The 13,411-nt window shown below is 30.8% G+C and overlaps 1 protein-coding gene across 4 annotated transcripts; it reads right to left on the reverse strand.

Annotated features, from left to right (window-relative positions):
- Window positions 1–295: 295 nt before the first annotated feature.
- Window positions 296–9,560, reverse strand: LOC123915582 (DNA (cytosine-5)-methyltransferase CMT3-like). 4 transcript variants are annotated; one of them, XM_045966752.1, is made up of 21 exons: window positions 8,931–9,560; window positions 8,458–8,489; window positions 8,248–8,344; window positions 7,343–7,450; window positions 7,095–7,214; window positions 6,792–6,891; window positions 6,492–6,661; window positions 6,327–6,392; window positions 5,611–5,868; window positions 5,432–5,490; window positions 4,731–4,797; window positions 4,309–4,638; window positions 3,703–3,771; window positions 3,511–3,597; window positions 3,315–3,402; window positions 2,899–3,014; window positions 2,595–2,696; window positions 2,392–2,435; window positions 2,249–2,318; window positions 859–962; window positions 296–630 (listed from the first exon to the last, which is right to left on the reverse strand). In XM_045966752.1, the coding sequence occupies exons 1-21, from the start codon at window positions 9,258–9,260 to the stop codon at window positions 474–476; spliced, it is 2,574 nt and encodes an 857-aa protein (XP_045822708.1). In that variant the 5' UTR covers window positions 9,261–9,560; the 3' UTR covers window positions 296–473. The 4 variants fall into 4 exon arrangements, with proteins under 4 accessions (XP_045822708.1, XP_045822705.1, XP_045822706.1 ...); XM_045966749.1 differs by having other exon boundaries at window positions 6,492–6,706; window positions 8,931–9,559; XM_045966750.1 differs by having other exon boundaries at window positions 8,248–8,347; window positions 8,931–9,348.
- Between the last annotated feature and the right edge of the window lie 3,851 nt (window positions 9,561–13,411).

Raw genomic sequence — 13,411 nt, forward strand, 5'->3', positions numbered from 1 at the left:
TATTATAATCTCAATATTCATTTCTTATAATGAAACCAAAGCCATCCATAGATCTTATACTTATTGATAAATAAATTAAATTAGATACATCATACACAATTAACGCTAGCTATGCAAGTGGAATTGCACCAGACACATGTTATTTGCAATCAATTGGTTTCAAAATTCAAAAAGGTGAAAAGAATATATAAATAAATTCTAATTCCTTTTTTTTTGGGTAGAAAATACTATCTCCTTTTAATTTACCAAAAAAACAAAAATCCTTTATATCACAATGTAAATTCATTAAGATGAATTCACTTGAATATCATATCATATATATTTAAAAAATTCAATATCAGAAGTGTTACATAACAATGTTGAAGAATACTAAGTGTTACAAAATAATGATGATCAATTGATCATACAAATTTGTCAAATGTTTCGGATGATATAAAGGAAACTCATCCTTTAATTATAGACACTAAACAACTTCAGATTTTAGAGGAAATTTGTCCTTTGATCATAGGAAACTTATCGGGCAAGGTGTACAATGACTCATCATCAGAAGCACCTTGAAATGCACGGCCAAGACAATATCCTAAAGCTCGAGCAACTGGAACCGCAACTGCATTCCCAACTTGCATGTACCTATAACAATATATAAAATTATTTCAATGTAGTACACCCATATAATAGATAGATATTTGGAGAAGCAAGATAACATGCATTAATTCGAACTATTATATCATTATCCATCATGGTTGGGAAGTACTTATCAAGAAATGATATGAAGTAATAAATGAATTCATAGTTCAAATTCATCCGGTGTAAGCATAGAAACCATATGACTACAAATAGAATAAGATTGCTAGTTACCTTTGTTTGACAGGTCCACATAGCTTATAGAAATCGGGAAAACCTTGAAGTCTGGCATTTTCACGTATTGATAATACTCTATCTTGATCTGGATGCAAAATTTTCTAGTAAAACAAAAATCAAGGATGTCATATAAACTTTCATTTTGAAGTGCCAACAAGATATTCGCATCACAGAAAAACATGGAAGTTGCATATACAATATAAATAAAAGTTTTGTTTCATCAGGGATCAGGCAAGTCTGATGCGGAAAATTTTACACATGCCAAAAACCAAATCAGCAAGCAATAAGTGCTTAACATTACTAGGAGAAACATCAAACAAAACACTTTCTGAATCCATCGAACAACCATAGTTGGTTAATGCATCTTCAAATTGGTAAGAATGATGCACCACAAGATCTGAATCTAATTCTAGTAAGCGCCGAATCTTCTCACTAAGGGACCATGCGCCAGTCCCATTCAAAGTTGTAGCCTTCACAACAAGTGAGTCAATATGCAGCTCAATGGCTCTAAATTTTATCCTCCTAGCATACACAAGTCCTTCAAAAATCTCCTCACGACTCCACCAAGTAAACGCTACTTTGTCCAATAAATCTGGAGAAACCTCCCAACCATTCACTGTTACTTCCTCTTAGAATTCCACCACACCCAACATAACCACCATCTCTACAAGCTCCATCCATGTTCAAACTCACCCAAACCACCAGAGCTTGGCTGAACTGTTCCCTTGGTACTGATAGATATGTCAGCAATACAATAAATCCTTATGCTTCTCATCACCATACTAGCATGATTATGTGACAGGCCATAGACAAAAAATTTCTCCAATCCACTTCAATATTCCAACCAGCTTCCATACTTAAATTGAAACTCCTTATTTTGTCTACTGTCCCATACTTAAATTGCACAATAATGAACTACATTTAACCACAAAGGAATTACAAGTGGACAATCTCTCATAATAACATGTAAAATTGTTTCCAGAAGATCACCACAAAACTCACATATTACTCTTGAGAGTCAGATAAAATCCTCCCATGCTTCATTAACCAGACAAAATATCTCACCATTTCCGGCGCCTGCAATTTCCATATCCTCTTCCAATCTATATCATAATCTTCCTCATCAAATCCACATAATGCATTATACATGTCTGATATCACAAAACTTCCATTCACATCCTCCATGCAAACACTAAATTGTAACTAATAATAACAATGCTAGATTTTCAAAAGAGATTTTGTTTCTCTCTATGATCTTCTCAACTCATCGTTTGGTACAAGAAAACTAACTCTAAAAGTAAAACTATAAGATGTGATATAATGATAATGTTTTCCAAAGTCTTTTGTTCAGTGATTTTCAAATAAAATTTAAAATACAAAAATATACCTGATTATGAGGTTCTGCTCTTGTGACAACAGTTGGAACAGTTTCATCCCACGATAATCGAGCAAAAGGCCTAATAACAATAATAATAATTCAGCTACCACTTTAGAATAACAAATCAAAATTATTTCTTGATTAAAACTTACAATCGTGAAGTTCCACCCACAAAAGAAATCGCATAATCCGGAACCTGTAGGGTTGATTAAAGCATCAAATTGCAAGAAACTTGATAATTTATAATGCAAAAACTTGATTGCTAAACATTTCATGAATATGAATGGTTTGATAATGAGCATAAACAATTCTATTCAAATGCAATTTAGAATTTTGACAATCCAAGAATTATTACCAGTGGCTTTCCCGAAGGCAAATATTCACGCTTGACATCAGGATTCAATTCGACTACATTGTCCCGCACACGAACACAAGGTAAATCTCTAAAGCATGCTCCCTGACATATATATATATACAATCATTGTTAACAAATAATTCAAAAATGTTAACAAACTTCTTAATATCCCAACAGGCTCTCTACAAATAAGTTGAACCATTTGAGTTTCAACAAAAACAATGAAACATGTTGGAATGTGTGTTAATAAAACTAACTCAAACATTCTAAAGAAATACAATTGTGGCAAAGGATCAATAAATACCTTCGTCTTTGGGATCCGACACACGCGTTGATAATCATCGGTATTCAGTTGTAAAGAACGGTGATCATGAAGGAATGACTTTGAAGACTTCATCTCATTTGAAATACCCAACATTTCTGCACATTTCTTAAATAAATCACAAATTGCTACATTGGAGAGTAAGTTCATATGATAAACTAAGTGTGCAAGAATTTTCATATTTAGCCAATTCAAAAAAATTGTAATATAAAGCACTTACATAAGCAAAATATTATATTACTGAAAAAATGCAGATAATATATATCAAATAAATGAACATTCAATCTAAACCACGCTAATTTCATGTTAACAAATATTACTTTTAAAATATAAGTTGTGAAGAAAAAATGGGGTTAGATTCTATATCGAAAAAATATTAATGTCTAAGAACATATTACCACTTTTGCTTAATCTGATGAACTGTTGGAACTCTGTCTCAGGAGGTTTGTCATATTCAATTTCATCCCGAATCTCACTATTCTCAATCTAAATACATTTGTAAAAAGTAAAATAAAATATTAATGCATATAATGACACAAAAACTAGGACCATAAAAAAACCTACAAGGAAAAATATAAAAAGAATAAAATATACCTGAGGTAGGTCAAAAATAGCATCTTTCAATATAAGTTTGTTTTGCAGATGAACAGTATGCCCTTCATTATAAGCAACCGTGCTGCCCTGCAAACGTTATAAACATCATTCATATCAAATCTTTTGCTCCTAATGTACATGAAGCATTATTCCAATAAAAGGCGTTAATCACACTTAAAAATACACACTTACCTCAAACTCTGAAGGAACAAAACCTCTTACTATAACATCGTGAGTTGGAAGAGGAAACTGAGGCAGCTTCTGCAAAGCATAAATAATTCCAATTCAACATATAAATAAAAACAAAAATTCAATATAAAAAATAACTTGAATATCAAACCTAATTGACCAACTATGAAATGTCAAATACTAACAAACTAACAAAGGACATATTGGAGCCGATTCAAAATCAAACCAACCAATTCAAAATAAATGGAAAACAATTTGAAACCTATGTAAAATAGAACCAATTTGAACTTGTTTTTGTTTTTATTATCAGTAATTCTTGAGAAAAAAATAAATTACCAGATATAAACCAAAATTCACATGCTCAACCACAGTTTTCCTCACATCCGAAGCTAAACAAAAATTTGCTCTTCATTGTTTCAGAAAAAAAGTACAAGATAGGGTTCATTAAGTAATTAGAAAGACATGCAAGATGTGAATTTAATGTGTTTAATATTGATTAGATTTTGTTAAGATAGGAGAAAATTGACTTGTCGGTTCAATAAACATTCAGAAGATGTGAAGTTAATAGTGATTAATTTAATGCATGGCTTTCACACTAACAAATAATACCTCCGAAGGTGCAGCCCCCCATATGAAGACACGTAGTCGAAATTGAGGAAGCCCGTAAGCTCCGGCTGCCATAATTCCCAAACGGCTTTGATATTTCATTTGCACTAATCGGCCCAATGCATATCTTCCAAGAAAGCCGTTTGAAAATTTTACGAGATCGACTACGTTCTCCATCAATGTAAATCTCGGTCGAAGATAACTAACAATGTCCATAAAAACAACAAGTTGTTGATTCTTTTCGTCTTGTAAGGGATTTTTATTGTTCCTAAAACGGTTGAACCCACTTATTCCTTGACATGGAGGTCCGCCGCATACTACATCCACATATCCCTACATAACAACAATAATTAATAACTCTTAGATTTTATGATTAGCTATGATACAGTTTTCCAGACATTTTTTCAAAACCGTTTCAAACTTACTGGCAATGGTAGAATGTTTGACTTGAAGCCACGAATCACAAAATCTTTTATCCTTTCCTTACAATTACTGTTGCATAGACAGTTTAAATGATCAGTGTTCACCACATGGGAATTTCAACAAGATACATATACATGGCAAACAAAAAAGCATTCAATTATGCAAATACTGATGAGAAAACAATAAAAACTAAAATGAAGCATGAAACCATTTCAAAGATAAAATATTGCAAAATAACCACAATATTATTAATATCATTTGCAATTACATTATACTACAAATGTTCAACTACTTCAAAATAAATTATTGCTTTTTATGTGGAAAACATACAACCATGCTTCTAATGGAGCTTGCAAGAATAATGAGCATATGTTCGGTTATGTGGTAGCAACAATTAATTTTGAATGAGTTTTGTAATTTTTTTAAAGTGATTTAAATATAAAAAAAAAATACGTTTAGATATATTTAAGTAAAAATGAGTTGAATAATAAATTTATGCAAATAACAATTCAAGAGTCAAAACTCTAAATTGCATCTTCAAATTAAAAGCAAGTTTTGAGGTAAAATCAATTCTATTCATTAACACTCCAACATTTCAAAATCAACTCTACACTTCCCAAAATACTATTATCTCTTCTAAAATTAAATTCAGACATACACAAAGCTGTATAGTATGTTTCTTTTTGGGAAACTAGTAACTAACCTCAAACCATCAATGGGTTCCCAGCTATCTTCATCAGATTCGTAGCCCTTCCATGAAACCTAATATGTAATATAAAAAAATAAAATGATCAAATTAATTAAATCCAAGCAAAAAGAGCAAAAAAAAAACAGTTATTTTAGCAGTGATGGAAAAAAATAGACAAAGTAATCATAGACTACCTTAAAGTATAACCCAGGTTTGTTTTCCTTATTTGCCTCAGCAAAACGTATATCGTGCACTTCTGCAACTTCAAAGATTTCCTCATTGTTACTCTCTTCGCAATCAGTCCCATCAGCCTCTTCATCTTCCTCTTCCGCACTAAAGAGGTTTAAGTATTCGTCATGTGGCACATTGCTATCGATCAAAGAGAAATAACAACAAAGTTTCTCCCATTCTTTCAACAATGAGAGGAAAATTTCTGCGCTTTCATTTCGAACCTAATTAGTAGTCAACAAAGCGTCAATAATCAATATTCAGCATTAAAAGCGTTTTATTATCATATTAATTAAAACACAACATCCCAGATTATTTCTACTTCGAGTGCAGATTAGTATTGAAAGAGTGCTATTAGAGCGTCTAATCTAATAAGAGAGTCATTGATGAAGTTTATAATTATCAAACTATTATTTTAATTTTAATGTATCATGTGTTATTTTGAACTTCATAAACTTAAAAGAGAGATGCTTTATATAAGAAATTTTGAAGGATTAATCGTGGTCTTACATTTATTTTAAGTTTTCAATCAGTCCTCTATGTTTAAAAATTTTAAGTTGACCCCTTACATCATTGATATCATCATAAGTTCGTCCTTTTCGTCTAATTAAAAGTAAGGGAAGAAACCTAAAATAAAAAGGAGCAGACATGCATGCATACAATCAGAATAATACAAAATTACCTCAGTTTCCGGATGGTTTAGTTTAAGACTCTCACAAGCATGTTGGTTAAGATCAACTGCCCATCTCTATTAAAAAGACAATCGAAAACATAAATCAAAACAAAGACCAAAACAAAAAGAATTCAATTGAGTGTTTTCAAATATACAAAAAAAAGTAGAACTCACCGTAACAATATTCGAACCGGACAGAATTCCACCTTGACACAATCCAGTTGACATTGCCCCACATCCAGAATACAAATCAAGCAACTTCAGCTCTGGTTCTTTCCTTTCTTCACTAATATCAACGTTTGCATTTTTAGAGTTAACCTCGTATCTTCCATTCACTTCAGTTTCTGAAGAAATGGTGGATGAAGACTCACTGCCATTTTCTATAGTTTCTGAGTAGCAAAATTGTACTAAAATGAGAAGTTTAAAATTGGAAAATAATTACTGCTACACCAAAAGTTCAAAATTAAAATTAACCTGATGGTAATTTAACAAATGTGAGGTAAGGCAGAAGATAGAGTGTATCACAGTAATAATCACAAGGTGGAATAACTTCCTTCATTGCATCAAAATCCACCTGAAAATAAATTTAGTCATTACTAAACTAGAGAAATACAAATTATTGACAAACTCAGAGTTTCAATCAGTTTATGTTTGATTACATATCTATTTAAAATTACTAAATAATTCAGACAACACTAGAATAATTAAACTTAACAAAAATAATTAGAATTGAAAACTTAAAAAGAGTAACAAGAAAAAGATAACTTGCTAACATACATTTAGCTGTAATCTGGCAATGTTTAACTTTTCAACAAGACAATCTAATGGGTTAGTATCCTGGACTTCCGAAAAGAAAACTCGCTTCGGTTCAATAAGATATCCAAGGTCTTTAATGGCCTGCAATGTAAGAAGTATTCAAACTAAATCAATTACAGCACATTTCCAAAAAGAAATTAGTCACAGTTGAAACAATGATTGTGATTGAATCTTGTATATATAATAAGATCTCATAAAAGATGACTTACCGTGTCCTTTGCTCTATAATACCATTGTGCAGTGAAGTACAATCGCCCATCAATCGCCTCAAACATCTCAATGATTTTACAAATGTAATGGTCACCTCCTTCCGGCCCCTGAATATTTTTAAAAAAAAAAAAAATCAACACATGTTTGTATATAACATATAGTAATATACCATCACAACTACAAGCATGGCATGATATTAAATCTAATGTCATATTTCAATAACAAAGACAAAGAAAAATTCATCTTGATAATGAAGCATCAGCATAAAATGATAGCTGGATTGCAGCCATGTATGCTAGCGCATATTTTTACTATGTGACATAAGAAAGGGCAAACTTAATACTTCTAATCTTACTGTGACCGATGCATATAATCATAGAGGAGTGCTAACAACACTCTCTTTTGAGCACTCTCAAACACTCACTTTTAATTGCGTGAAATTCATGTGGGTCTCCACTTTATATGGGATCTATTTCTAAAGTGAGGGATTCACATTGATTTCAACTAATTAGAGAGTGAGTATTAAAGAAAGTGTTCAAAAGAGAGTGTTGTTAACACTCCTCTGTAGTCATATTATTAGCAGAGTAGGGATCAACACCTCGGAAGTGGCTAAAAAATCACAAATCCAATCTCATTTATTTAATTCTACACCTACATTTAATCATTCAAGATATCTAAGACTATATCTAAGACAACATAGATGATTGAGAGGGTCTAATATTGGGGGTATAATGTGAAAGTATGTAATGGGCATGCTTGTTATTGCATTACATGTAAACATAAAAAAGGTTGAAATGAGTTTTTGTTCTTTTTGAAATCAAACAAGCCCTTAGATCATGTATAAAAGTGATGATACAACAATAAATTTGAACTCAGACATAAGACTTCAATCATTAGAACTCACTTGCACATGAGCGTCATCAAAGAGTTTGTAAATCACACTCTCGTCAACTTCAGCTGAAGTGTAGTGACACCGAGCTCGAATAATTTCCTCATCATCACTATTGTGCATAAAAACAACACCAAAAGAACATTAGAAGATCTCGTCAAGCACACATTTGTTTGTTGATATCTCAATAATGTGAAGGAATAGTTCTCACAATTTACAACTTACCTATTAGACCGTGAACCCGTGGATTTCTTTTCCTAAAATAGAATTAAAAAGGGACAATGGTCAGAGTTATCAAATCAAAATTCAATATATTTGACATTGAACAAGTAGATTTCTTCATTTCCCAAAACACAATAAAATATAATTTAAATGAGATAATAGGCATAGATAATCAAATCAAGATTCAATAGATTATATTTAAGCACCATTGAACTATTGCATTTACTCACTATACCTAATTGATTTTTAATTTTACTTTCATCATGTTCAATTAGTTGATTTTGCAACATTTACAAACTACAAATCACATAGAAGTTTCATACAATATGTTCAATTCATAGATTATTCAACATACATATCATGTTCAATTTGTAGATTCTGCAACATTTAGAAACTAAAATCACAGAGAATTTTGAAACATCATAATCAATTTTCTACAAATCGTTAAAATGCATATCCAGAAAAAGGAAAATTACCTTCTCTTGGTACCGTTTTGGCCAGCGCAGTTTAGCTTCCTCGTCAGGAACCGGATCTCCAAGAAATCTGGAGCTCGAAACTTCATCTTCCTCATCGTTACCGTCAACTATCACTGGAACAGTTTCACTTGCTTGATTCGTTTCCACAGCAGAAGAAGCAGTATCCAGATTCGTCTTCTTCCTAGATTTTTTCTGAGCGTTGCCGGAGGAGGATGACCTAGTCTTTTTTGTTGATTTAGTTTGAGTGTTGGCGGAATTTGAATCGGCTGTAAGGACTACGACGTCACCGGAGGAGGTGGAGGATGACCTAGTTTTGCGCTTACTAGCCATGACGGAAAGAGACTGGGAAGAGAAAAGGATGTGAAGAGATTTGAGAAATGGTGTTAGAGAGAGAGAGAGAGAGAGAGAGAGAGAGAGAGAGAGAGAGAGAGAGAGAGAGAGAGAGAGAGTGTGTGTGTGTGTGTGTGAGGGAAAGATATTTTAAGGGTTTGGAAACTTTGAAGGCTTTGGCGAGCGGGAAGACGAAATTCAAGGGTTTTTCGGAATTATTGCGCGGGTTACGTTGAGGTTATTATGGGCTTTTTGTTCATTGGGATGGGCTTTTTATCGGCTTTTTATTGTTGGAGTTAGGTTGGCATGCATTCTTGATGTTTTCTCTCCCCACCCCCCGTGAATCTTTTATCCCCCCTGAGTTTCCAATTTTGCCCTCGAAAAAACTTCGGTTCGTAGAAACCGAAGTTTTTTTTTGCCTTGAAAACAAATTTCGGTTTCTAAAAACCGAAATTTACTCTGAATTTGCACTAGAAAAAATTCGGTTTCTGCGAACCGAATTTTTCACAAGGGCAAAATTGGAATATTGGGGGGTATAAAAGAAACACGGGGGGCCCGAAGAGAAATCATCTGCATTCTTTATGGAAGAGAGAGCAATAGTTTGTAAAGAAGACTTCCCCTCCTCCTATAACTCTCTTTTGCCCCTTAAAGCTTTTGAGTTTGTACTCATATGAAGATATCTAACTTAGCGATATTGACATTGTTAGTTTGAGTTCGGTCTTGTGGATATTATGTTGAAATATCTATTATCCATTGAAAAGGAGAGAAAATTGATTTAGGAAAAAAAAAAAAAAAAGAGTTTTAGAGGTGGAGATTAAAAAACACGAAGAAACATGAAAAATGTTATGAATAATATAGATGTGGATGCCCATTAGTCTATGCCCATATTCTTGGCCCATGTAATCTCCTATATATATGACTATCTCACAATGTAAAAGACACACCTTGAATAGAACAATACAATAGTCTATTCCTTTCTCTTCTCCCTTTCTCTCCTTCTTCTCTATTCTAGCTATTCTCTAAAAATAGTTCATAACACGTTATCAGCACGATAGTCTCTCTCCCTTCTCTAGAAAGGTATAGCAACCATGAGAGGTGATAATTTTATTTCTTGTATTTTTTGTTCTATTTTTTTCGTTTTTTTTTTCATATTGATTCACAGCCTACGATCCAGAAGTATCGTAGTGAAATTTTTAAAATATGAATCCTGAAGATTCATAGTATGATGAAATTTTAAAATATGAATCCTGAAGATTCATAAACCTACGCTTCTAAAATATCAATCCCTGAAGGATTGAAAAAAAAAAAACTGATTTGATCTATTATATAGTTCTTAAAGAACTTAAAAATCCAAATTTTATTCTCCATGAAATCTTGATGAATTCAATTGGGACACATCCCTGAAGGATTGTACCAATATATGTATTCCTATTACATTATAATATATGTTATACAGTTCCTGAAGAACTCGATGTTGTATGCATTCCTGAAGAATTGCATAAATGATTAATTTTACATTATAATGATGTTATATAGTTCTTGAAGAACTTCTTATAAATTATTTCTTATGAATTCCAGAAGAATTCAAAATACATATACATGCATCCCTGAAGGATAGCTTTATCAAATTTTTTTAGAGTTTTGGCTATTTATAATTTTTATTGAATTTATTTTTTTATTGTTATAATAATAATAATAATAAAAATAATAATAATAATAGTGTATATATAATCTATGCATATCATGCTGATTAAAAATAAATAATAATAATAATTTAATATGTATCATCTTATTGTAAAGCTAAAGCATAAAAATATTCCAATTTATTTTCAATAAGATACTAATTAATCTCATTCATAGCATATGTTACATTATAATTATTATTAATTTCATTATGTTACTATTTAATTTGCATTATAAAATTTTAGTACGTTACATTATATTAGTATTAATAAAAATAATTGGAATTATCTTTTATTAGACTGTGTTTACTATGTTTATCTAATTATTTGCTTAATTTTATTATTTGATGATAGTATATATCAATGATAAATGAATGAAAAATCATTCCCAGAAGTGAATGAAATCTAACCCACTGATGTTACTCCATTCCCAGAAGTGAATGTAGTAACATACGATTACCATGAAAAAAAAAATTGTGGTCATGGTCGTGGTAATAGTCATGACTGTGTTAATTTTAAAATTTCGGCTTCTCACTAGAAGTGAAAAAAATAATGAAAAAAAAAAGAGTAAAAAGTGGGCAAATTAGTTCCTGAAGAACTAAAGAAGAAAAAGGGAAAATCCAATTGAATGCACAAGGAATAAATTATTCTTAATCATTATGAAGATCACTTGTGATATAGTTCTTGAAGAACTAATGCTTTAATAATAATGATCTCCGATGGATTACTCAAAGAATATGAATTTCCCGAACCATTGTTAATGAAAAATTATTTGTATAGTTCTTGAAGAACTTAAAATTCAATATTAAAGCATTTCTTGTAGTATCGCTCAAGAACAATTTTTCATAATCAATGTTTATAAATATTGGTGGTATAATTCTTGAAGAACTAATATTTTAATTTCCCTAAAGATATAGTTCTTGAATAAGCAAAAGTTTAATATCAAGTATTCCAGAAGGATTGGAAAATTGTAATTTTCCATAGCCATTGTTGATAGAGATATATTGTTAAGTTCCTGAAGAACTTACAAAATTTTACAACATGATTACAATCTATATGATATATTTGATCTTGGTATAAGGTGAACCAAAATTAAAAGGAAATCAATAGAAGAATTATTTATGTCTCTTGAATATGCTCTTGAAGTAGCAACTTTGAAAAGAAAAAAAGTTCAAGAATATTTTGTATATCCATTGTTGTACATACATTGGATGGATATTATTGATATATTAAACTCGTGATTGAATGCATGGTTCAAACGTTTTTTTTCTTCCTCTCATAATAATGATTATTCTTTGCTCTTAAAAAAAAAAAAACAACAAATTATTCCTTGCAAACATAAATTGATTTTAATTATTCGGTTACATATTTAAATCAATTGATTGATTTTAATTTTAAAATCTTTTAATTGTTACTATATTTTATTTTCTAATTCTACTTAAATCCACATAAAAAAAAAAATTTGTTATACTTTATTTTTACTCTTTTAATTCTCATACAAATAAATTATTACTATTTTTTTATTGTGTTCCACCGAAAAGATTTTTTTTGTAGAAACATATTTGTTTAGCTTGAAAATATTCATCGATACTACTATTTATGAAAAATTAAATTTTAGATTTGGTAGTACGAAAATTATTGAAGACTCCAGAAGAGTCAATGCATTGTTATATCGAGAAACAAAGTTGCACTTTGCTAATATATTTTATATTTTAAGTCTTAAAGAAATTTGTTACCGAAGGATATTCACATAAATGAATATCATATTGAAACAAGAAACGACGGAGATATTTTATCTCTATATTACGAGACATATTATCAACTTTTATCTCTAGTTTGTGGTGTACTTATGATATTAGTGCAACTTAAGCACACGTTCAAGTAAACCAGAAGTTTACAAATAAATCATATTAATTTTGTCATTGGCAAGATCAGTTGGGTCATTTCTGGTCTATTATGATGCGAAAAATTTCTATGGATATGTATTGAATGGCCAGAAGTTCATTTAATCTAATAATTTTTATGTGTTACTAGTTCCCAAAGGAAGTTGATAAATTAAGTAAATGAACATCTTTTATTTTTTTAGAATATATATAAGGTGATATTTGTAAATCAATACACCGATCATGTGGACCGATTAGATTTCTAAAATTTGAATTGATGCATCAACCTAATGGTCACATGTATGTTTGTTATAAACTCACAACCAGAAGTTTGTGAGATTATTTTTAAGAGATCATTTTATATATATTATTCTATAAAGTATTTGATAAATATCATATGTTAATTGAAATTTATACCAAACATCTTGTGAAATATGTTCATACAAACAAAAAAATAATGGACCTGAAGATTCATTCTAAGTTATAGTTGGGAACACTCAAACATGTATGTTGAGATATTGAATAGCATCATGCCAACAAATTATTATATACATAAGCTCTCCCCTAATTTATTTGAATTTTAGTT

Source organism: Trifolium pratense, linkage group LG3 (assembly GCF_020283565.1).
Source record: "Trifolium pratense cultivar HEN17-A07 linkage group LG3, ARS_RC_1.1, whole genome shotgun sequence".
NCBI lineage: Eukaryota > Viridiplantae > Streptophyta > Magnoliopsida > Fabales > Fabaceae > Trifolium > Trifolium pratense.